The sequence below is a fragment of the Sardina pilchardus genome, chromosome 3, assembly GCF_963854185.1.
Source record: "Sardina pilchardus chromosome 3, fSarPil1.1, whole genome shotgun sequence".
Taxonomy (NCBI): domain Eukaryota; kingdom Metazoa; phylum Chordata; class Actinopteri; order Clupeiformes; family Clupeidae; genus Sardina; species Sardina pilchardus.
The window spans coordinates 38,534,182-38,555,986 of NC_084996.1; the positions used below are offsets into that span (position 1 = coordinate 38,534,182).

Sequence of the window (21,805 nt, forward strand, 5' to 3'; positions counted from 1 at the left end):
AAGATCTATATGATGATGTCTATGTTCTGGATCTTTATGTTCTATGTGATATGTTTACCACATTATTTATGCCACATGTAAGCTTATTGACACATTCTCAATAGACAGGTGTACAATGTACACACTGGACATTCTATAAAATCACAAAAACACTGACAGATGCTCACACATCCCTTGATAACTTCAACTTCAGCGTTGTTGGGACATGAGCCCAAATCTTGGAGTTTGTTTCTTTATTGGAGTGCTGTCCTGTTGTGTACGGCAGATGTGAGGGTGATTGACTTTCAGAGCAGGCATGAACAGACCCGGGGTCTGCTTGGCCCACTCCAGAGCGTCCCATGAAAGCGTCTTGTGTTCAGGCGCGCCTCATGTTTTTCTGAGATAATCCACTCGCTCTGCCAGGCGTAGCTCTCCACCCACGACAGTGTGAAAAGGACCCTTTCTCTCCTATTCTTCCTGGAATCCACTAATGCTCACTGTCCACGCCTGTTCCAAAATACTTATGATAAGGACAAGCTCAGTGATGTTTTAGATTATGCAAATGGTGAAAATACAGAGAATTAATAATAATAGATGGCCTAGACATGGGTTTGGGCTTTTTTTTGTTCTTGTGGAGAGTGGACCGATGTGTCAGCGCTTTGTTAGTTATTTTGTGAATGTGGCAACCCACGATGCTTGATTTTCACCGCTTGTCGCTTATCTGATTCACAGGCTCCATTCTGACAGCCCTCCTCAGTAGCTGAGTGGACAAGGAGAACAAGAGGCAGAGGAAAGGAAGAAATCAAAACACCAGCGGTGGTGAAGGTTTTATTCCGTTCCACAGATTTTGAGTGGACTGTTCACTCACCCTGAGAGACAAAACGAAAAACAAAGTTGCTATAGCCACCAACGTCCATCCATAGTCATGGCGACCACGGGCATGCAACTTCTCGGCCTGGTCATGTCCCTCATCGGTTGGGTCGGCGGCTTCCTGGTGTGCATCCTGCCCATGTGGCGCGTCACGGCCTTCATCGGCAACAACATCGTGACGGCGCAGATCACGTGGGAGGGCCTGTGGATGAACTGCATCGTCCAGAGCACCGGCGAGATCCAGTGCAAGGTGTACGACAGCCTGCTGGCCCTGCCCAGCGACATGCAGGCCGCCCGCGGCTTCACCGTCATGTCCGTGCTCCTCTGCTGCCTGGCGCTCACCCTGGGCGTGCTGGGCATCAAGTGCACCAAGTGCGTGGGCCACCCGAGCCTGGAGGCCCGCCTGGCCCGCGTGGCCGGCGCCATCTTCGTCATCGCGGGCTTCCTCTACCTCGTGCCCGTGTGCTGGGCCGCCCACTCCATCATCAGGGATTTCTACGACCCGTTCGTGGCGGCGCCGCACAAGCGTGAGCTGGGGCCCGCGCTCTACCTGGGCTGGGGCGCGTCCGCCATGCTCCTGATCGGCGGCTCGCTCCTCTACGCCGGCTCCAGCCCCCCGGGGATTCCCTCCTCGCCCACCTTCAGCAGCGGGGAGAGCAGCCCGCGCCGGGGAGGGGCCGCACAGGTCAAAGGTTACGTCTAACACCGCCGAACAGCAGCTCTCACCCCAGGGATCCTCTCTCTTAGTATTCCCAATTGTAATAGATTGAATTTTAATGTTCCTATGTGGTATTTTGTATCATGATCATGGCCTTGGTTACTGTCCAATGGAGGTTGTGAAGAGAAATGTGAAATCATGTAATTATTCCAACTCTTATGTCCTCCAATAACCCTGTCTATGTGTGTGTATAAAACAAATAAAGTCCTCCGTCCTTTAAAAGCTTTGGCTGCAAACTGTTTCAAAATCTGTCATTCTCGCTCAATGAGACAACCATTATGTTTCCGTCTTGAATTGTTCATTGTTGAATCATTCAATATTTGTAGTTTCTTAAACTAAAAAGTAATTAATGAGTGGGTTTGCTCAAATGAACTTTTAAAACATAATATATACTTAATATGTACATTTTACATTCATAGGACAAGAAAAAAACATATGTCTGTCTAACTCATTGATTCTGTTGTTAATAATGGAGAGACTGAAGTGGTAGAGCAATGGTTTACATATGTTATATACATGTATAGGTGTTCTCTTTATGTGTATGTGTCTTTCTCACTCTCTAGCTCACAGTCTCACACATACAGTACAGAGAGTGAGAGAGAGAGCAAGAGAGAAGGCACACATTTGTTTATTAAGCCTGCTATGTATTTCTCTGTTATTGTTACGTTGTAGCATGTCAAGGTTCAACCACACACGGTAATATGGAGTTAAAAATGCAGCATGCTATACCAAGAAGTGTTCTTTCAGGGTTCAACTTAAGCAATGGCCTGATGGCCCCAGACATGCTAGAAAGCATGTTGGCCAGTCAGTTTTTCCACCAGTCACCATCACGAGTCAGCTCAGCTCACCTGTGATGCTAACAAGTTGGAGCTAAGCATGTGAGGCTACTAAAATAAAGAGGGAGCTCATTACAATGTTATACATTTTTATACACAGCTCTGTGTAAAAGTGACATTTCTTGGCCAATAAATATACACAAGGGGGCCAATGGGGGAAGGCTCTTAGGTTGGACACTGAACACTGGTTCTTGGCCCCAGAGATCAGACGATGGCGTCTTGCCTTTTCTGGTACCACTGTGCACACTGGCCTCTTAGTGCAGGGACAAAAGGCTCCTCACTCTCCTAAGGTAATGACATCATCTGGTGTAGAATCACCCCGTCTCCCATTGTTTTAAAAGCTGATGATAATGGAAGCCAATGCAATGTCAGGTCAACCATACCATATTGCTGATTCAGTGGGATATTCATTCAACATGCAAGGAATGCTTCCCAATTGTGTCTGTGTGCTTGTGTCTGCCAACTTTGTCATCATAATTCCAATGTAAAAGAATCTTTAACATTGTCCTTGTTCACTGTCTGCTTTGTACCCATGCATATGTTGAAATCCTTCGAACAGTGCAGCAGGCGACCACTGTATGAAGCTCTGACTGCTGCCAAGAAGACAATGGTGTTTTGTGGTGTGAGTGCCATGTGGTGACTCATACATGACCTAATGGCTCTGGTCAACTGAGGAGGAAGTAAAATAAAACAGTACTGTATGCATCGGTTGTTATTATGGAAAAGGTGTTGGAATTATTGTTCAATGCTTTTACCATACAGTAAAATCAATGTAAGCTATATAGGCTAGGCCTACTCCATTTTACTATACATTATCATGCGAAAATTAATAAACGCCAGATGGCTAAAATAACTGATTATATTTTTTTTAAGTATGAGTTATGTCTTGAAAGTTATGTTATGTATTGACAGGAACGCGACCCTTTAACCTACTCCCTGGAACACATTCTGAAATTGACACTGGGAGGCGATATCAAAGTAGGTTTGTGTACATTGTAGTTCACTCTAGATTGGCTACGAAACTCTACGACACGGGAAGCAGGAAGTTCGATGGTAGAGACAACTTTGCTGCTTGGCTGCATAGCTAGCGTTTCGTTGATCAAAACTGTTGTCGGCGAGTCGGAAACCTTGTATACATCATGGGAAAAGGTGGAGGAACCTTTGAGAGGCTTCTTGGTAAGATGCGTCTAAAATAATTGTTTTATCGATCGGGTAACAATAACGTTACTTGCTTTTTCGCGTTGTTGTTTTTGACAGTCTAGAGATTTGGCTTGCTAGCTCCCCAGTTAGCAGGCTAACAAGCGTCGTCACCCATTGTTTACTGCCAAGTCGAGGCCTAATGATTCGGCTGCCACCTTTAAATGGTAAACTAAACCGATTTATCTTTGTCCGTCTTTACTTACTGGTTGCTATAGACTGTTCATCCCCTCTGCACATTTGAGAGAGTTTTAGTGCACGTATGGCGTCACTCGGGCTCCGTCTAGCTGGCTGGTCCAGCTGATTTGCTCACTTGCCAGCTATCGCTAGCTGGCAAGACGCGAAGTTGGCGAACCAGCTATTCTCTGTCTGTCTGTAAAATTCAGAGTGGCACTCCCATTCGAGTGGATAACTTGTGACGATTACCTATATCGAATACCTTTTTATGCAGAAGCCATTACATGAAAGTCATTTAGTGAATGCCATGTTTAATCGCACAAGCCAGACAGTGTATCTTTAAAGGACGCATAGCTAATGTAGGCTAATGTTAGCCATTATTAGCCGACACCTACTAACTCCAAGGAGCTTGGAATGTACATAGTCAGCAAGATATCAGTATTATAGTGAACTATGTTTCTGCTTTTCCAATGCATCTGATCGAAGAGCTTACGTCGAAGCCTGTTGAAGAGTGAATGTTATGTTTACACTGTAGTTCAGTATTGTATGTGACGGCACATTTGTCAGGCCTACAGGACTGACAGTTGAAAGCAGTCTTGACCTTCTGTTCAGCTTAATCACGTTTTTTTTAAAGAGCAAAAAATATTTGACTGATTTTTTGTTTTGTTTGTTGCTTTAGGAAAGACCGGTTGAGGAAGTTGAGTTTGATACTAGCTATGTATTTTGCCAATCAGATGTTGCACTAGATTGTTCAAGCTAGAGAAAGCCAATGCTTTGTTTATCACTCATATTTTCCATTTCGTTGTCATTCACCTTTAGACAAGGCTACAAGCCAGCTGTTACTGGAAACAGACTGGGAGTCCATCCTGCAGATCTGTGACCTCATCCGCCAAGGAGACACGCAGTAAGTAGCACTCTCCACTCCATTACTGACTCCATGCTGTTCTGTTGTTATCACAGAGATGATATTCATGCATAATGTCTGTTGAGATCAATGTTTGCCTTCTTCACTAGGGCGAAATACGCAATTGGTGCCATTAAGAAGAAGCTAAACGATAAGAATCCTCATGTGGCACTCTATGCTCTTGAGGTGAGTGATGGAGAGTTACATTTGCCTACTGCTGGAAATTTGGCTGCATGCGTCATGTCAATATCTGACATACTTATTGTGTAAATATAGTCTATCTGAAATGTTCATCTCTTTGTACCTCAATTATGTCTGTATATTTCACTCTTAAGAACATTTCAAAGCAGCGTTGTACTGTATAGGCTGTATGCTTGCTGCAATCCTATGTAACTATGTGATACGTGTGTTTATTTATTTGAAATGTCAATCATAATGTCTGTGCTCAGGTGCTGGAGTCTGTTGTGAAGAACTGTGGGCAGACAGTCCATGATGAGGTGGCCAGCAAGCAGACCATGGAAGAGCTCAAAGAACTTCTTAAGGTGCCCCTCCCTCAATTCGTTGTACTTTTAGGGCCTCCTTACACCAAACTACTTTGACAAGATTTGGGAAAGATTATTGATGGATTTTTTTAACCAATGACCTCCATTTAAGCTTTCTCAAAAAACTACAATCTTTCAAGAATCCCTGCCAAATCTTGTCAAAGTTGTTTGGTGTGAGGAGGCCATTGGCTAGGTAGATGGATAGATACATAGAAAGATGGATTACTTCATTAAATGCCAAAGGGAAATTCTGTTGCAATTACAACAGCAGTTGATAGTGATATTAACATATATCATACACATGCAAGTCAAATGTAAATGCATTTAGGATATATGAAGTCTCTACAATTCATTGCAAACTGTGCATTCTCGGTCAGAATATAATACTCCTCGTGGCACAAAGGGAAGTTGTTGTAAGCTATTAAAGCAGTAGGTAGGAATTACTTTCTAAATTGGACCTTATTACAGCATAAGTTGAAGCAACCACCACCTAAAAAAACACCCTGTTGTCTGACCAGCAGTTCCATGCAGTGGAGTCTTAACAGCCAACTCTATGGGCTCTAATTTGCCTCCAAACACAGAGCCAGCTCTTTTGATATTTTTTTAAAGAACTCATTTCCTTTCCATTCCAAGTCCTAACTAGGCAATCTCTTGTCATATTACTGATTGAGGTAGTTGTGTGATCAAGACACAAGGTGTGTGCACAGCACTGTGTGACTGTGTTTTTCGGCTATGTTCACCCTCACGTTTTGCTTCATAAATGATTATGGTCCATGAAAATGTCCGCTCTAAGAGGTAAATGAAGTGGTAAATGTTTGGTTTGGTTAATGTTTGTGGTCATTGCTCTTTGACCGCTCACAGCTGACTTTACGTAATCTCTGTACTATACAATATCATATAGTGTTCTGTTACATTAACATAGTGTGTGTGTGTGTGTGTGTGTGTGTGTGTGTGTGTGTGTGTGTGTGTGTGTGTGTGTGTGTGTGTGTGAGTGTGAGTGTGAGTGTGAGTGTGAGTGTGAGTGTGAGTGTGAGTGTGAGTGTGAGTGTGAGTGTGTGAGAGTTGCCATTGAATAATTGGTTGTCATTAGCCTCCTTCCAGGAATGTATTTTGTGGCCGGTTTTGGGATAGTTGGAGATTGAACAGCGATAAAGATTGTTTTCATAACAGACATAATGGCTTCTGTGTCCATGCAGACATTGAACACCAGTGATAAGAAAATAAAAGTGATACCAAAGCTTTTCAAAATCCTGTGTTCAGACAAGCAAACCCTCCTCTGGTAGGCTTTTGTAAGGTTTGGCAGAATGATTTGAACTTTATTCCACCCACGGGGCATTTGCTTGGAACAATTGTTTGTATGCTTGCCCATCGCTGTGTGTGTGTGTGGATACAGTCCTCATTTAACCTCAGCCTTTGGGTAAAAACAACATTGTTTTTTGGGGTCACATAGACGTAGCAAGCTTGAACTTCTAAAACTCAGAAGCTGTAATTCAGAGTGCAGTAATCATGTATGTTATTGTCCACATTATGGATAATGTGATTAATGTTCCTAGTTGCAGTAGTAAGTAAGCACTAGCCATTTAAGCATGATCATGTGCGATTTACATTAATAGCATAGCAGCACCATAGCAACACATGCCTTTAATTGATTCGGTTAGCTAAACCTACATTTTAAGCTTTATGAGGTCCTCATTACACCCAATTATATACATATTAGCTGACATGGAAATGTAGCGTTGTCTTTTTTTTGTGTGTCTTCGGTGACGTATAAGTTGACATATTTGACTGTTTATGGTACACAGTCTTCTCACACCCTCTACCCGTGTAAACATGCTTAGTGGGTCACCAGGTTATTGCGGCAGCGCCTTTTTATATAGTTTTTTTCCCCCTCGCCATCTTCCTCCATCATGCTGCGGTCTGATCATTATGACTGTGGACTTTAGGCCGAGCTGACTCATCCAGCATTTGACTTCCTGGTGATGTCATCAGATCACATGTTCTCCGAGACAGATTAGCCGAGGGGGGACTTCCTCTCTGGAGCCTGCGCGCTCTCAGGCTGAAAGCAAGAGCAGGGCTAGCACACACAGACACAAACACACACACAGAGTAAACAACAGCCGCTGATGACTTTTTAATGTCACAAAAGCCCCAGTGTTGTGTAAATACAGTTGGATAATCAGAGGACTTTTCAGGTAATTTTTCTCTTTTAAACTCTGACTGTATTTGAATGTCGGAGATGGGAACGAAGGGAGTTGTGTGGTTGAGTTTGTCTGTATGTTTGTATTTATCTGTCTGGCTTTGATTGTGTGCGACTGTTTGTGTCGTCTGAAAGATAATTGGTGTATGTTTTGTTAGACTCTTTGATAATGAATGTGGATGTGTGTTTGTGTATGAATGGGTGTTTGCGTGTGTGTGTGTGTGTGTGAGTGAGTGAGTGAGGGTGTGTGAGAGAGAGGGAGAGAGAGGGAAGAAGCGAGAGCCCGAGAGAGACTGGTACACCATCTCTCCTGTTTACTGGACTTGTTTTGCGCATGTTGTATGTGCACAAACAATAGTAACATATTGTTTTATGATTCTATATTACCGGTAGTTTATGTTTTCTATTTGTATACCATACTACTGTATATGCTTTTGCAGCACTGTTTCTCTTTAAATGGTAACGGCCATAAAGCTCATTGACTTGAATTGACTGGGTGTGCCAGTTGCTAGTTTTCATGATGAGGTTTCCCCTTGCCTCGGAAACAGACGGAGCCGAATGTCAGGAACAAGATCCTCTACCTGATCCAGGCGTGGGCCCACGCCTTCCGTAACGAGCCAAAGTACAAGGTGGTCCAGGACACCTACCAGATAATGAAAGTGGAGGGTGAGGCAACAGCGCAGACACAACACAAAGAGCGCACTTTAAGCACTGTTGTTCACACCAGGAACGATAACTATAAAGATAACTTTATAGTAACTATAACGATAACGATAACGATGAAAGCGTTCACACTGGCCAATGATAAGGAATGTCTCTTCTCGTGTTGATGAATGTGATAGCTAAAATTTGAGGGATTCTGATTGGCTGTTTATTGTTCTCAAAATCGCCCTGAATGTGACCCCCCCCCCCCCCCGCCACCCCCCGCCCCAATGATATTGTTCTTAATGTCGTTAGTGTTATAGTTTATAGAGCGATATTTTTTTGCCGTTATCGCTATAGTTGTCGTCCTTGGTGTGAATGGCCCTTTGGTGTGAGAAACCTTTCTCTGAAATCCCTTGTTTGTTGTTTGAGTGTTGGTCATGATCTAACCACATGTCTGCCCACAGGTCATGTGTTCCCTGAGTTCAAGGAGAGCGATGCCATGTTCGCGGCTGAGAGAGTAAGTTGTTCAACTTCTTTGTAAACTTGAAAGTGTTCAAGCAGATTTCATTCTTCAGTGGTTGACTAATGTGTGTGTGTGTGTGTGTGTGTGTGTGTGTGTGTGTGTGTGTGTGTGTGTGTGTGTGTGTCTCTCTCTCTCTCTCTCTCTCTCTCTCTGTGTGTGTCTCATCAGGCCCCGGACTGGGTAGATGCGGAGGAGTGCCATCGCTGCAGAGTTCAGTTCGGAGTAATGACGCGCAAGGTGAGATTTCCTCATTTCCTGATTGTGTGTGTGTGTGTGTGTGAGAGAGAGAGAGAGAGAGAGAGGGATAGAGAGATTATAAGTGAGAAACTTGTGTGGTAGTGTGTGAGTGTGTGTGCGCGTCCCATGCTGACTTGCCTCTACCCCCATACGCAGCACCACTGCAGAGCCTGTGGGCAGATCTTCTGTGGGAAGTGCTCCTCCAAGTACTCGACAATCCCCAAGTTTGGCATCGAGAAGGAAGTGCGAGTGTGTGAGCCCTGCTTCGAGCAGCTCAACAAGTGAGTTCTCACACACCGATCTCACAGCACCCATTTCATAACCACTCATTCTTTGAAAATCTCTCTTACTTTCTTACTTGATTGTTACTGGGCTCTGTCAAAGTCTAACATAAAAAGCAGAACTCCATGTATGCATTCTTTGAATGTTCACACCAGCATGATACACTTTCAAGCATGAACTAAAGAGAGTATTTGTCTCCATCCGTACTGGGTTGGTTCTCTTCAGGACAGTGTTTCTTAGCACCCTGAGCTTTTGGCTGGTGCATTCTCTGTATTTTTTTTTCTTGTTTTCCGTGGCTGCGTGCACGCATGTGTGTGCGCAGGTGTTTTTTTTGGCTTGTTGAGTGTTTGCATTACTGTGCTTGCCTTGCCTGTCTGCAGAGATTTACACGGCTTGTGTGTTCCTCCCTGATCCCCTCTCCTCAGCAGCCACCCCTCCCTCTCTCCCCCTCCTAGGAAGTCCGAGGGCAAGGCCCCCACCGTCGCGCCGTCCGAGCTTCCGCCCGAGTATCTGACTAGCCCACTCTCCCAGCAGTCCCAGGTACCGACACACTGAATCAGTTTTAGGGTCTGAAATATGCTTAAAATTGTGCTGTGTTTACAGAAGCGGTCACAAGTCAAAACAGTGCTTGCAGTCTGTCTCGTATATGCACAGACCCTCCGCTCTCAGCTCTAGAGTGACACTTCATGTCACTTAAAAGCACCTGAGTTGGAGGTTTAGCACAAAGTTTAGAAAGTTTGCATCAGATAACCGAATCTGAACTGCTGTTGCTACGTTATATTGTTACATTGCTGGTAACTTGTTACGAATGGATTTAGCAAATTTAGCAAAATCAATGTACAGTGAGGAGCACATGTATTTGATACCATGCTAAAACAGGAATATTAAATCATCATTTGACAATTGATCTTAATGCCTTAATTGAAAAAAATAGTAAAAATCAAACCGCCAAGGACACCAATTTTCTTTGTGATTGAAGAATGTATCGTAAATAGATAAATGTTTTCCTTAAATGCTAGGGGAAGGAAGTATTTGACCCCCTATGTAACCCTATGGGAATTTAACACATACTGTAGGGTTAACATAGGGGCAGGCAGATTTTTATTTTTAAAGGCCAGCTATTTCATGGATCTAGGATATTATGCATCCCGATAAATTTCCCTTGGCCTTTGGAACTAAAATAGCCCCACATCATCACATACCCTTGACCATAGCTAGGAATTGGCATGGTGCTTTTTCCAGTAGGCCTATTAGCCTGTTTGATTTGCATTGAGCTCAATGAGCATCAAACAGGCTAATAGGCCTACTGGAAAAAGCACCATGCCAATCTCTAGCTATGGTGAAAGGTATGTAATTATGTGGGGCTATTTTAATTCCAACGACCAAGGGAACTTTATCAGGATGCATAATATCCTGAATCCATGAAATAGCTGGCCTTAAAAAATAAAAAATCTGCCTGCCCCTATGTGTTAAATTCTCATAGGGTTACATTGGGGGTCAAATACTTCCTTCCCCCTTTTTTTTTTTTATTTATTTACGAAACATTCTTCAATCACAAAGAAAATTGGGGTACTTAGCGGTTTTACTTTTACTAAATTTTTGAATTAAGACATTAAGATCAATTGTCAAATGATGATTTTATATTCCTCTTTTTAGGCAACTTTAGCATAGTATCAAATACATTTTCTCCTCACTGTATAAGGTGCGGCTAATAGTCGGAAAATTACAGTAAACCGATAATGAATATCGGTTTATTCCGTTTACATGAGCTCTTGAATAATCAGAATAACTACAAAAACTTGATCATAATTAGTTTATTAGCGTGCATGTAAACCCGCTTACTGATGTAATGAGCCATGTAGGCGTATAAAGGAGGTACGGAGCTGACCTGAGGACAGGGTGACGTGTTCTCACCTGCACATTCTCTGTGTTTCTGTCTCTGGTCTGGGATGCGAATGCTCCGCCACCACAGATGCCCCCGAAGCGCGACGAGGCCGCCCTGCAGGAGGAGGAGGAGCTGCAGCTGGCCATCGCCCTGTCCCAGAGTGAGGCCGAGGAGAAGGAGCGCATGGTGGGTAGCACACACACACACACTCACTCACTCACTCACTCACTCACTCACTCACTCACTCACTCACTCACTCACTCACTCACTCACTCACTCACACTTTCTCTCTCTCTCACACACACACACACACACACACTCTCTCTCTTTCTCTCTCTCTCACACACACACACACACACACACACTCTCTCTCTTCATCACACACACACACACACACACTCTCTCTCTCTCTCTCTCTCTCTCTCTCTCTCTCTCTCTCTCTCTCTCATCACACACACACACACACACACACACACACACACAAACAAACACACACACTCTTTCTGTCTTGCACACCCACAAATATACACACAAACGCTCTTTAACTGCTACTCTCTCTCTGTCTCTCTCTCTCTCTCACACACACACACACACACACACACACACACACACACACACACAACAGCCCTCTTAAATTAAATTTTTGTCTCTGACCTAAATGTCTCTTCCAGTCAAATCTCAGATTTGGCTATTCTTGAGCCAGTGATTTCCATTTGAAAGACCATTTGAAATGGTGCCTAGAAGGAGGCAATGGTCCGGCTGCTTGTGACCCCAAATTGACCTCTTTGAATAACCTTTGACCCCTCCCTGCTGCCGTGTTTCCTCCCACAGAGGCACAAGGGCTCCTATGGGGTGTACCCGAAAGCAGAGCCGACCCCCGTGACCTCGTCCGCCCCTCCCGTCAGCACCCTCTACTCCTCTCCAGTGGTAAGGTTCCGCTCCCAGTGAGGAACCCAAAACGTTCTCCTGTTTCACACACACACACACACACACTGCTATGTGTTTTATCTTCATACAAATCAGCTGGCAGGATGTAACAGATTGTTCAGATATTTGAGCAGTACCCGCATGCCTTTTGGGATTGTAGCGTCCAGGGCTGGGGCATTGATTTGCATGTTGTTCCACCTGTTGAACTTGTGGAATATACCCTGATGAAGTCCTATGTGATTCCCGTCACTAGGGACGCTACTGAATCTGTCATTTATTTGTTGTGAACACAGTGTTGCTCAGAATTGGAACAATCATTCTACTCAATTCTGTGCCCGAGTGGATTGGAGATGAATTGCAGTAAAAAAAGAGCATCAGAGAACCCTGTGTGACCTTAATGTGTCATTGAGATGCATTTTTACTGATGCTCCCTGATCTGTCTTTCCTCTTCAGAACTCCTCTGCACCTTCAGCAGAAGATGTGGATCCTGAGGTAAGAGCAGACGCATGCCATTCTAGAGCATTCGTAACGGAACATTCTGCTGCATTAGCACCAGACATCTAGCTTGTCTAGTGCAGAACATCTAGCTTCTCTACTGCAGAACATCCAGCTTCTCTAGTGCAGAACATCTAGCTTCTCTAGTTCAGAACATCTAGCTTCCTTAGTGCAGAACATCTAGCTTCCTTAGTGCAGAACATCCAGCTTCTCTAGTGCAGAACATCCAGCTTCTCTAGTGCAGAACATCTAGCTTCTCTACTGCAGAACATTTAGCTTCTCTACTGCAGAACATCTAGCTTCTCTAGTGCAGAACATCCAACTTCTCTAGTGCAGAACATCTAGCTTCCTTAGTGCAGAACATCTAGCTTCTCTAGTTCAGAACATCTAGCTTCCTTAGTGCAGAACATCTAGCTTCCTTAGTGCAGAACATCTAGCTTCCTTAGTGCAGAACATCTAGCTTCTCTAGTTCAGAACATCTAGCTTCCTTAGTGCAGAACATCTAGCTTCCCTAGTGCAGAACATCTAGCTTATCTACTGCAGATCTTATAGTTCCTAATCCTTACCACAGAACATCTAGCCTCTCTAGTGTAGAACATCCAGCTCCTTAGAGGAGAACTTCTGGATTCCCCATAGCACAGAGCACCTAGGTTATTCTGCACATGTTTCCTGACTCCTGTATCTCATCACTCATGTGTCGTCCTGTACTCTCCAGCTGGCCCGATACCTCAATCGGACCTACTGGGAGAAGAAACAGGAAGAGGTGCGCAAAAGCCCCACCCCCTCTGCTCCAGCTCCTGTGCCATTGGCTGAAGCTCCCATGCCAATCAGCCAGCCTGTGGAGACCCACACACCTCAGCCAGTTGTTCAGCCTGTCAACATTGTGGAGGTACATTTGAGTACTGGAGCCCTCATTTTATTTGCCTTGTGTTTTTCAACAGATATTTGATATACAGCTATTTTTCAACAGTTACTAGCCCCATTAAGCTCTGAAGGATTTGATTACAAAATGTCTCTTTGTTTACAAAATCCTTTTCACCACCCTGGGAAGGACGCCATGCTTTTCATCGAAGCTATAATTAGACTTTTTTCAAATAGTATACCTGTGACTGGTTGATGTTTATCCAGTTTAACCTTCAGGCTAGCATCTGTGAGAAAGACAGCAATTATCTGTGTGCGTACGCAGGGTTTCCCCCAGAAAATTTGTTAGTTAAGGTGGTGTCTGTCCAGGGGAAGGGGGCGTCGCCGTAGCGTCCCCGCCGCATCGCCGCCACTGCCCTACGATGGGGAGGGGGGGCGGGGGGGGGGTCGAGTCGAGACCGTTGTTTTAACTGCAGCCGAGACCGAGTGACAACAACCGAGTCTTTTAGGAAGCAAGTCTGAGTCTTAAAGGAGTCAAGGCCGCATCAAGACCAACCAAAGAAAGGGGCTTTCATAATTTACATCACCAAGGATCATATAACAGTTCAATTCCCAAAGGGTAGAGAGGGGATTGTTGGCTACAGGAGCAGTCTAGCACACACTTGTCTAAATAACTTCTTTTCTGATTTACTTGAAGACAAGGAGGTCAGCTGAAGTAAAAATTTAGTAGGCTGTCAGCATTTCATTAATATTGAAAATGTTGAATTTTGACACTAATGACAGCAATATACCTGGATATCACATTCATTGTATCAGATTTAATTGTATCAGCAACCAATTAAACATCATTAACACAATTTAGACAATATTATACCTTAAAAGTGTAAGTTTACAACTCCAATACAGGGCCTTTTGTATCTTTCAAAACCTTTGCACTGCTCAGCATAGCACCATAGGATATATTTTAAAGCCAGTCAATATAATAATATTCTATTAAAACCAAGAATATTTGTAATGGTGGATATTTTAGAATATACCATGAAATAAAGATGAAACTGTATGAAAATGTAACATTGCGACTGTATGGTAAAGTTAGTGAATTGTGATTTAGTAGCCTAAAGCTGCAATTCTTTGATTGAAGCTGTATATTGTGCGTGCCTGTTGCTCATATAGCCTAAGAGAGCCAGAACATTTTTAATGCTTTTTAAAACATAATTAGCGAGAATGTACCGCATTGAACGCTAATATTTTGTCACTAACAACCAAATCTGTCACCTGTCAAATAGCCTACAGTTGCATGTTCAGCTCTGAACAAAAACATTCAGGAGTTATTTCAGCCACACCGAAACGTGTGTTCCCGTCCCGCCCGGTCGGGATGAATGAAACTGGCATGGGAGACGAGAGGCTACAGTTTGAAGTTTAACCTAGCCTGTGTAAACCTCAGACAATTTCAGTATTTTACAACACGTAAATGAATAGCCGTCACAAGTTGTTGTTAGCTGTAGGCTAGATGGCACAAGTGTTTGTCACAACAAATTACAAGATGCAGTGGGCTATGCATTCATAGACGAGTGATAAAAAAAGATACAGCGCTCAAAAGTGTTATGCCGCTCATCCCATACATTTGGTAGATTCAACGGAGAACCATTCCTGTGAGAGTCGTCAAATCTAGCTAGGTTTAGGCTATTTGTGTTCGCAGTCACTCTGAGATATGCGTGGCATTGGCACCTGATATCAAATACTCATGCTGAATGAGCGCGTCGCCTGTGCCAACTCGATTTGAAAATGTTTCTTTTTTTATGCGTTCTACAGAGAAGGGAGACTAGCGGCTACGGTTTGGAATGACAGGGAGAAAACATGTCAGAGTAATACGGCGAATATCACTATACATAATATATTTATTTATTTATTTATTTATTGAAGACGCTAGTTAAGGCGGCAGCCCTGTGTTGTTAAGGCGGCCGCCTTAGCAGGAAAGCGCTGCGGGAAACCCTGCGTACGCATGTGGGTGTGTGCTTGTGTGTGTGCCTGTGTGTGCGTGCTTTTGTGTGTGTGTGTGTGTGTGTGTGTGTGTGTGTGTGTGTGTGTGTGTGTGTGTGTGCGCGTGTGTGTGCGTGTGCCTGTGCGTGTGCCTGTGTGTGTGCGTGCCTGTGTGTGCGTGCCTGTGTGCACGTGTGTGTGTGTGCACGTGTGTGTGTGTGTGCACGTGTGTGTGTGTGTGCACGTGTGTGTGTGTGTGCGTGTGTGTGCTTCGGTGTGTGTGTGTGTGTGTGTGTGTGTGCTTCGGTGTGTGTGTGTGTGTGTGTGTGTGTGTGTGTGTGTGTGTGTGTGTGTGTGTGTGTGTGTGTGTGTGTGCGTGTGCGTGTGCGTGTGCGTGTGCGCGTGCGTGTGCGTGTGCGCGTGCGTGCCTGTATGACCCCCTGACTCACGCTGCCCCCTCTGCTCCGCTCGTCTCCTCAGCAGCAGTACCAGAACGGCGAGTCGGAGGAGAACCACGAGCAGTTCCTCAAGGCGCTGCAGAACTCCGTCACCACCTTCCTGAACCGCATGAAGAGCAACCACATGCGCGGCCGCAGCATCACCAACGACAGCGCCGTCCTCTCCCTCTTCCAGTCCATCAACAACATGCACCCGCAGCTGCTGGACATCCTCAACCAACTGGACGAGAAGAGACGTGAGTGCTGACCCACACATTACATTACATTACAAGATGCATAGATAGATAGATAAATAGATAGATACTTAATTGATCCCCAACTGTACTTACTGGCCTCTCCCTGTCGTGTGTCCTGTGGTCAGTATACTACGAGGGTCTGCAGGACAAGCTGGCCCAGGTGAGGGATGCGCGCGCGGCGCTCAACGCCCTGCGGGACGAGCACCGGGAGAAGTTGCGGCGCGCCGCCGAGGAGGCCGAGAGGCAGAGGCAGATCCAGCTGGCCCAGAAACTAGAGATCATGCGGCAGAAGAAACAGGTGAGCGAGAGAGCCTATACCCACATCAGTAGTAGTCGATAACTTTATTGCCCCCTTGAGGTAGTTGGGTTTTTGGCACAGTCAGTAGGCACTTCGACATCAGACATATGACACAAGCAAGTAGTTCATACATCAGACACCAACAGACATAACATGAAGAACATACATCACACAGTATTATACACTATACACCCTTGGGTATATGACTAGGCGAGCTGGGCATCTAGCTTACATCAACTAATACCTCAGACCTTCTGGAGGGCTACTGAGCCGGTCCAAAAACAATCAAAACTCCCTTGTTCGTCAGCATTTGTGTGTGAAGACGTGTGATTGGATGTGGAGTGAGTTTGCTGATCTGTGATTGGTTGGTTGTGGCGCAGGAGTACCTGGAGATGCAGCGTCAGCTGGCCATCCAGAGGCTGCAGGAGCAGGAGAAGGAGCGGCAGATGCGTCTGGAGCAGCAGAAGCACACCATCCAGATGAGGGCGCAGATGCCCGCCTTCTCACTGCCCTACGCACAGGTCAGCGTCCGTCCACCGTCCACCGCCACACTCTTACAACTCTCCTGATGCAGAGACCTCTCAGATGTATATGCTGTTCAGATATGTGACCATTCACAGCGAAATCAGTCGTTTTGCGCACATCGTTATTTTGAGAAAATCAACAATAACAAACTTCCGGGTTAAAATGTTGAATTTCACGTTTTCGCATAATTCGGCTGTATACAGTCTACAGTTTCATATCGTGAACGCATTTCACTGAAAAACCTACGTTTTGACTGTTAAACCCGGCGAAGATTCAACACATTTGCTGTCATTCCCGTTGTGCACGCGCCGCTTGAACAGGTGATTTCTCCTCTTCTGGCATATCGTGCCAGGAGAACCATGTCAACTTTGGATGCGGTTATCTTAGCGATAGTTTGTGTAATACCCTCGATATACATATCGTTGGAAAGCTTAGTTTATGGCCGTTCACGTGAGCACAATAACTTAATTTACTAAATTTTACCGAAACGACTGGTTCCGCTTTACAGGGTCACATATATGATATCCCTATTCCCCAATTTCATCAGGTCCCTTTACACAGGTGTATTATTCAAGCACCATGTAGTCTGTTTTGGAAAGGGACCTGATGGAACCCATTAATACATCTTATGTGTCCTACTCTATTTCACCAAATCATTATTTTCCCCTTTTTTCTTGTGTGGAAGAAAAAACTTCTGCTTGTGATACTAAGGCAAATCAGTGTGTTGATATCTGAACTGAGTGTGGACAATGTGAGCATGTCATAAGCTTGCCTCATGTGTGAGTGACCACCCAAATTACTGTTGTTACATAACTATTGTGGTAACCGAGAGAATGAGAGAGAGTGTTCATTATTCAAAATGTCTGTCTGTCATTTCACAATGATATTTGTTTGTGATGCTTTTAGGAAATGCTCCCTTGTGCAGTTCTGACCTTGTGAAACTGATTGTGGTGATTTTTTTTTTAATGATTATTAAAGGAGCAGGTAACTCAATACCCCCCTCTTGTGTTGTGATGTGTACAGATGCAGTCACTGCCCCCTAACGTGGCAGGAGGGGTGGTGTACCAGCCTGCTGGCCCCCCTAGTTACCCCGGCACCTTCAGCCCCGCTGGCTCCGTGGAGGGCTCCCCCATGCACAACGTCTACATGGGGCAGCCTGGACAGACCGGAGGCCCCTACCAGGCCATGCCCCCGACAGGTGAGGACACTTACCTGCCCTTGAAATGTCTGAAATGTCCTAAAGTGACCCAAATATTATGAACGATTTAAAATCCAGGTATGAGTCTACATTTCTGTTGAACAGTCTTCATCTATTCATGGGTTTCATCCGGTCCCTTTGCACAGGTGTATCAAATCAAGCACCTAGATTATGAATGCAGACTGCATGGTGCTTGACTAATACACCTGGGGAAAGGGACCTGATGAAACCCATGAATACATCAATTACAACAGCAGATGCTGATATGAATTAGCTTAAGGCTAACTCAATACATCAACACATTACAATGCATCCAATTACACCATTTCTGTTAAAAATTGTACATGGTTGCTAACAAATAAGATGAATAAATAGAAGATATCCACTTTGGAAAAAAAGATAAGCAAGCAGGGCCAGGCTGAATTTATCCAGCAAGTGACTTCTGAATGTACCCCGTCTCCCATGTAGATCCCAACATGGTGAATGCCTACATGTACCAGAATGCAGGCAACAACGCCCAAGCCCCACCCCCAGGACAGGCTCCGCCCACCACCACCCCTGCCTACTCCAGCTACCAGCCCACCCCGACACAGGGCTACCAGGTGAGGGGCACATTCTGCAGTCCACCCATGAAGCCTTCTTGATTAATAGATCCCCAAAAGAAACCTCTATATCTAAAATACTATAATGGTTATGGTGACAATCACTAATTTTTTGGCATATTTGGTCTTTGTGCTGGACATAGTATTTTACATAGTTTTTTTCACATGTCCCACTCCCAAGTTTTTTTTGCTTAACTCTGCGTATAAGTACTTACGGATTAATGTTGCTGTGTGATTCTGCCCACGTTTAATGTTGCTGTGGGATTCTGCCCACGTTTAATGTTGCTGTGTGATTCTGCCCACGTTTAATGTTGCTGTGTGATTCTGCCCACTGTAGAACGTGGCATCTCCGGCCCAGTCGGTTCCTCCCATGTCTCAAGCCGGACCCACTAACGGCATCGCCTACATGGGCTACCAGCCCTACAACATGCAGGTGGGCACCACATCACATCACATCACATCACATCACCTACACACTGGGCTTTTGGAGCCGTACTATATACAGCCATACTATAAGATGCACCACACTGGCAGATGTATAGGCTGGCCTCAGAGTATAAGGACAGAAATGTGGGGACATTGAATCACATACTCGTGACATGTACACGTGTTTCATTCAGACCGATTGCCACAGCTGCATGAAATCAGGCATTTAGTCGTGCAGCCTGCATTCACGAACATTTGTGAAAGAATGGATCACTTTACAGAGAGCTCAGTGAATTCAAGCTGGATGCTTTTGCCATGTTGTGTATGGGTTCTGGAATGAAAACTGTCCTTGAAAATATCGGCTCTTGTCTCACAATAGCTAAAGCCACAGCTTGCTCCACCCATGTCGTGTCGGCTCTGTGAGACCCTCAGCTCATGCTGCACACAGATAGCCCTTGAAACTGTTTAATCTCTGCTTGCCATTGAGCCATCCGCATTCTCACTGTTGTGCAGAACATGATGAGCGCTCTGCCAGGACAGGACCCAAACATGCCCCCACAGCAGCCCTACATACCTGGACAGCAGCCCATGTATCAGCAGGCAAGTACCCCCATTGATGGTGTCCAGTTTTAGCGGTCACTCAGTAGATTGAGCTCTACAGCTTTCGCCTACAGTATATCCAAACAGCATTTTAATTTAGTCATTTCGCAGACTCTTTTATCTACAGCAACTTACAGTCGCAGTCTGATCCAAGCTGTGCTTTATTATATTGTGTGTTGATTTCTGTTGTTTGTGAAGAGTTACAGTCTCCAGAGTGTGTTTTGTGTTTTTATTATTATTATTATTATTATTATTATTTTTATTATCTCTTGTGTCAAATGAAAATGTTTCTGCATTGTAGCTCATGTTGATGTGTTGTTGTGTGCAGATGGCGCCCCCTGGTGGTCAACAGCAGCAGGTGCAACAGCAGCCTGTTCAGGGCCCCCCAGGCAGTGCAGAGGCTCAGCTCATCTCCTTTGACTGATACCGCCCCCCCCTGCTCATCCTTCAGCCTGTGGGGTCCAACACACTACACCCTCCAACTTCCCTCTTCTCCTTTCCCTAAACCCCTGCGTTCACCCACACCTTTCTCCCAAACACGTGTAGCCCCACCCGAAGCCCTGCACCACCCCAGAGTCCACTCCCTCCCTCCCTCCCTCCCTCCCTCCCTTTTAAGATGAAGTAGGAGTTGGAAGTAAGAATGGAAAGTCATGAGAGGGAAGACCCGCACCTCCATTCTCTGCCAACTCTCTTTCTCTCTCTCACTCTCTCTCTCTCCTCCTCTGTCCTTACCTATGTGCGTAGTCTCGTCCTTATCCGGTGGATTGCAGAAGCTCAGAATTAGTCAGTGGTGTAGAATTTAAATCAAGTAAGAAACAACATCATCAACAACGACAACGACAACAACAAGAAAAAAGAACTGAAGAGAAACAAAAACACAAGACACAACCAACATCCTTTTGTCTCATTTTTCTAAAGCAGATTTGCATGTGTTCAGTGATTCTTTTAAGATGCGAGTGTCTGTGTGTGTCTGTCTGTGTGTGTGTGTGTGCGTGCGTGCGTGCGTGCTTGGAAGAGAGATAGATTGAGTGTGTGCATGCGTGCTGCAGGTGTGTGCCTGGTGGTATGTGTTGGCCCTTCTCCCCCTCTTATAGTGCATTGTTCACTGACGTAGTGATCTGTTTAAAAACGCTGGTTTAGGGCCTATATTGCCATGAAGGATGGATTAAGTGGAAGCTGGCCAGGTTAAACCACCCTCAACACTCTTGATTGACAGCAACACGGAAGGAACACTCTTAACAGGGCCTCAGCGTTTCCAAGATGGTACCCCCCCCCCCCCAGGTCTCTCCCAGTTGCATGCAAATCGACATTCCAGTGTTTCCTGTCATTCTCTAACAAATCTGCCATACAGGACCATCCGCTCACTTGACTGTCCGACTGTTTGCGTGCTCGTTCAGACCTTCATATGTGCTTGCTTGTAGAGATGGGAGGTGGTAGGTGTTGTGTGGGTGTGGTGGGAGAAGCTTCAAACGAGCACAGTAGTTGCGTGAAAATATTTACAGCTGGCATTTTATCACATCGTTTGTTCTGAGCTGGCCTGGCAAAGAATCACGGTCATTCATTTCATTCCATGACGTACTGCATACAGTGGTATGTCACCAGTTGCTCTTCATCTTCGGTGAATAATGTTGGTCGAGGCGAGTAATTGATCATTAGTAACTACAGTGCAACTTGGGGCACCGGGTCAATTTCACACACACTAAACTCCCGTTACTATCAGTCAGAGTTGTTGCTGGGAACGTGAGTTGCTGTTGGGAATTTCTAAAATGGGTGTGAGGACGAAGGTGTGAATGTGTGACGAAATCTTTTCATTGTGCATTGCTTTGTCTGCGAACGTGTGTGTGTGTGAGTGTGTGTGTTAGTTTTGGTGAGACTGCAGTGCTGTAGAATGGTTCTATATTGCGCATGTTTGTAACATACACCAACCAGTGACTTCTGTAACCCTTTAACGGCATTTGTGAACTCTCTCTTCTATCATACTGATCTGTCTGACTTCAAGAATTAATTGTAAGATTATATTTAATAAATATCTGGTTCTTTTATTGTCCACATTTTGGTTCATGTGTGGTTCAATTTTTTCGACATCAGAACAGATGTAATGATATTTTCTATATCCTTACAGAAGAATATCATTATACAGAATGAGTGTTTTGAGGGGCATTAGCAGTTGCCTAAAATAATACTGTTCTATCAGACCCTTAAAATAA

The 21,805-nt window shown here is 44.8% G+C and overlaps 2 protein-coding genes across 10 annotated transcripts; both read left to right on the forward strand.

Moving 5' to 3' along the window:
• Positions 1-893: 893 nt before the first annotated feature.
• On the forward strand, positions 894-3,256 carry cldnk (claudin k). The gene has a single exon (XM_062533232.1). It carries the CDS (start codon positions 905-907, stop codon positions 1,550-1,552), a length of 648 nt encoding a protein of 215 aa, XP_062389216.1. The 5' UTR covers positions 894-904; the 3' UTR covers positions 1,553-3,256.
• A 170-nt stretch (positions 3,257-3,426) lies between these two features.
• Positions 3,427-21,649, forward strand: hgs (hepatocyte growth factor-regulated tyrosine kinase substrate). 9 transcript variants are annotated; one of them, XM_062533237.1, is made up of 21 exons: positions 3,427-3,579; positions 4,597-4,681; positions 4,792-4,867; positions 5,131-5,223; positions 7,969-8,086; positions 8,530-8,582; positions 8,757-8,825; positions 8,982-9,106; positions 9,533-9,647; positions 11,080-11,178; positions 11,824-11,919; positions 12,373-12,411; positions 13,130-13,303; positions 15,736-15,949; positions 16,075-16,247; positions 16,628-16,768; positions 17,796-17,970; positions 18,439-18,572; positions 18,910-19,005; positions 19,512-19,598; positions 19,927-21,649. In XM_062533237.1, exons 1-21 carry the CDS (start codon positions 3,543-3,545, stop codon positions 20,020-20,022), a joined length of 2,295 nt encoding a protein of 764 aa, XP_062389221.1. In that variant the 5' UTR covers positions 3,427-3,542; the 3' UTR covers positions 20,023-21,649. The 9 variants fall into 9 exon arrangements, with proteins under 9 accessions (XP_062389221.1, XP_062389217.1, XP_062389218.1 ...); XM_062533233.1 differs by having other exon boundaries at positions 9,533-9,646; positions 11,049-11,178; XM_062533234.1 differs by having other exon boundaries at positions 9,533-9,646; positions 11,049-11,178; positions 15,739-15,949.
• The last annotated feature ends 156 nt before the right edge of the window (positions 21,650-21,805 follow it).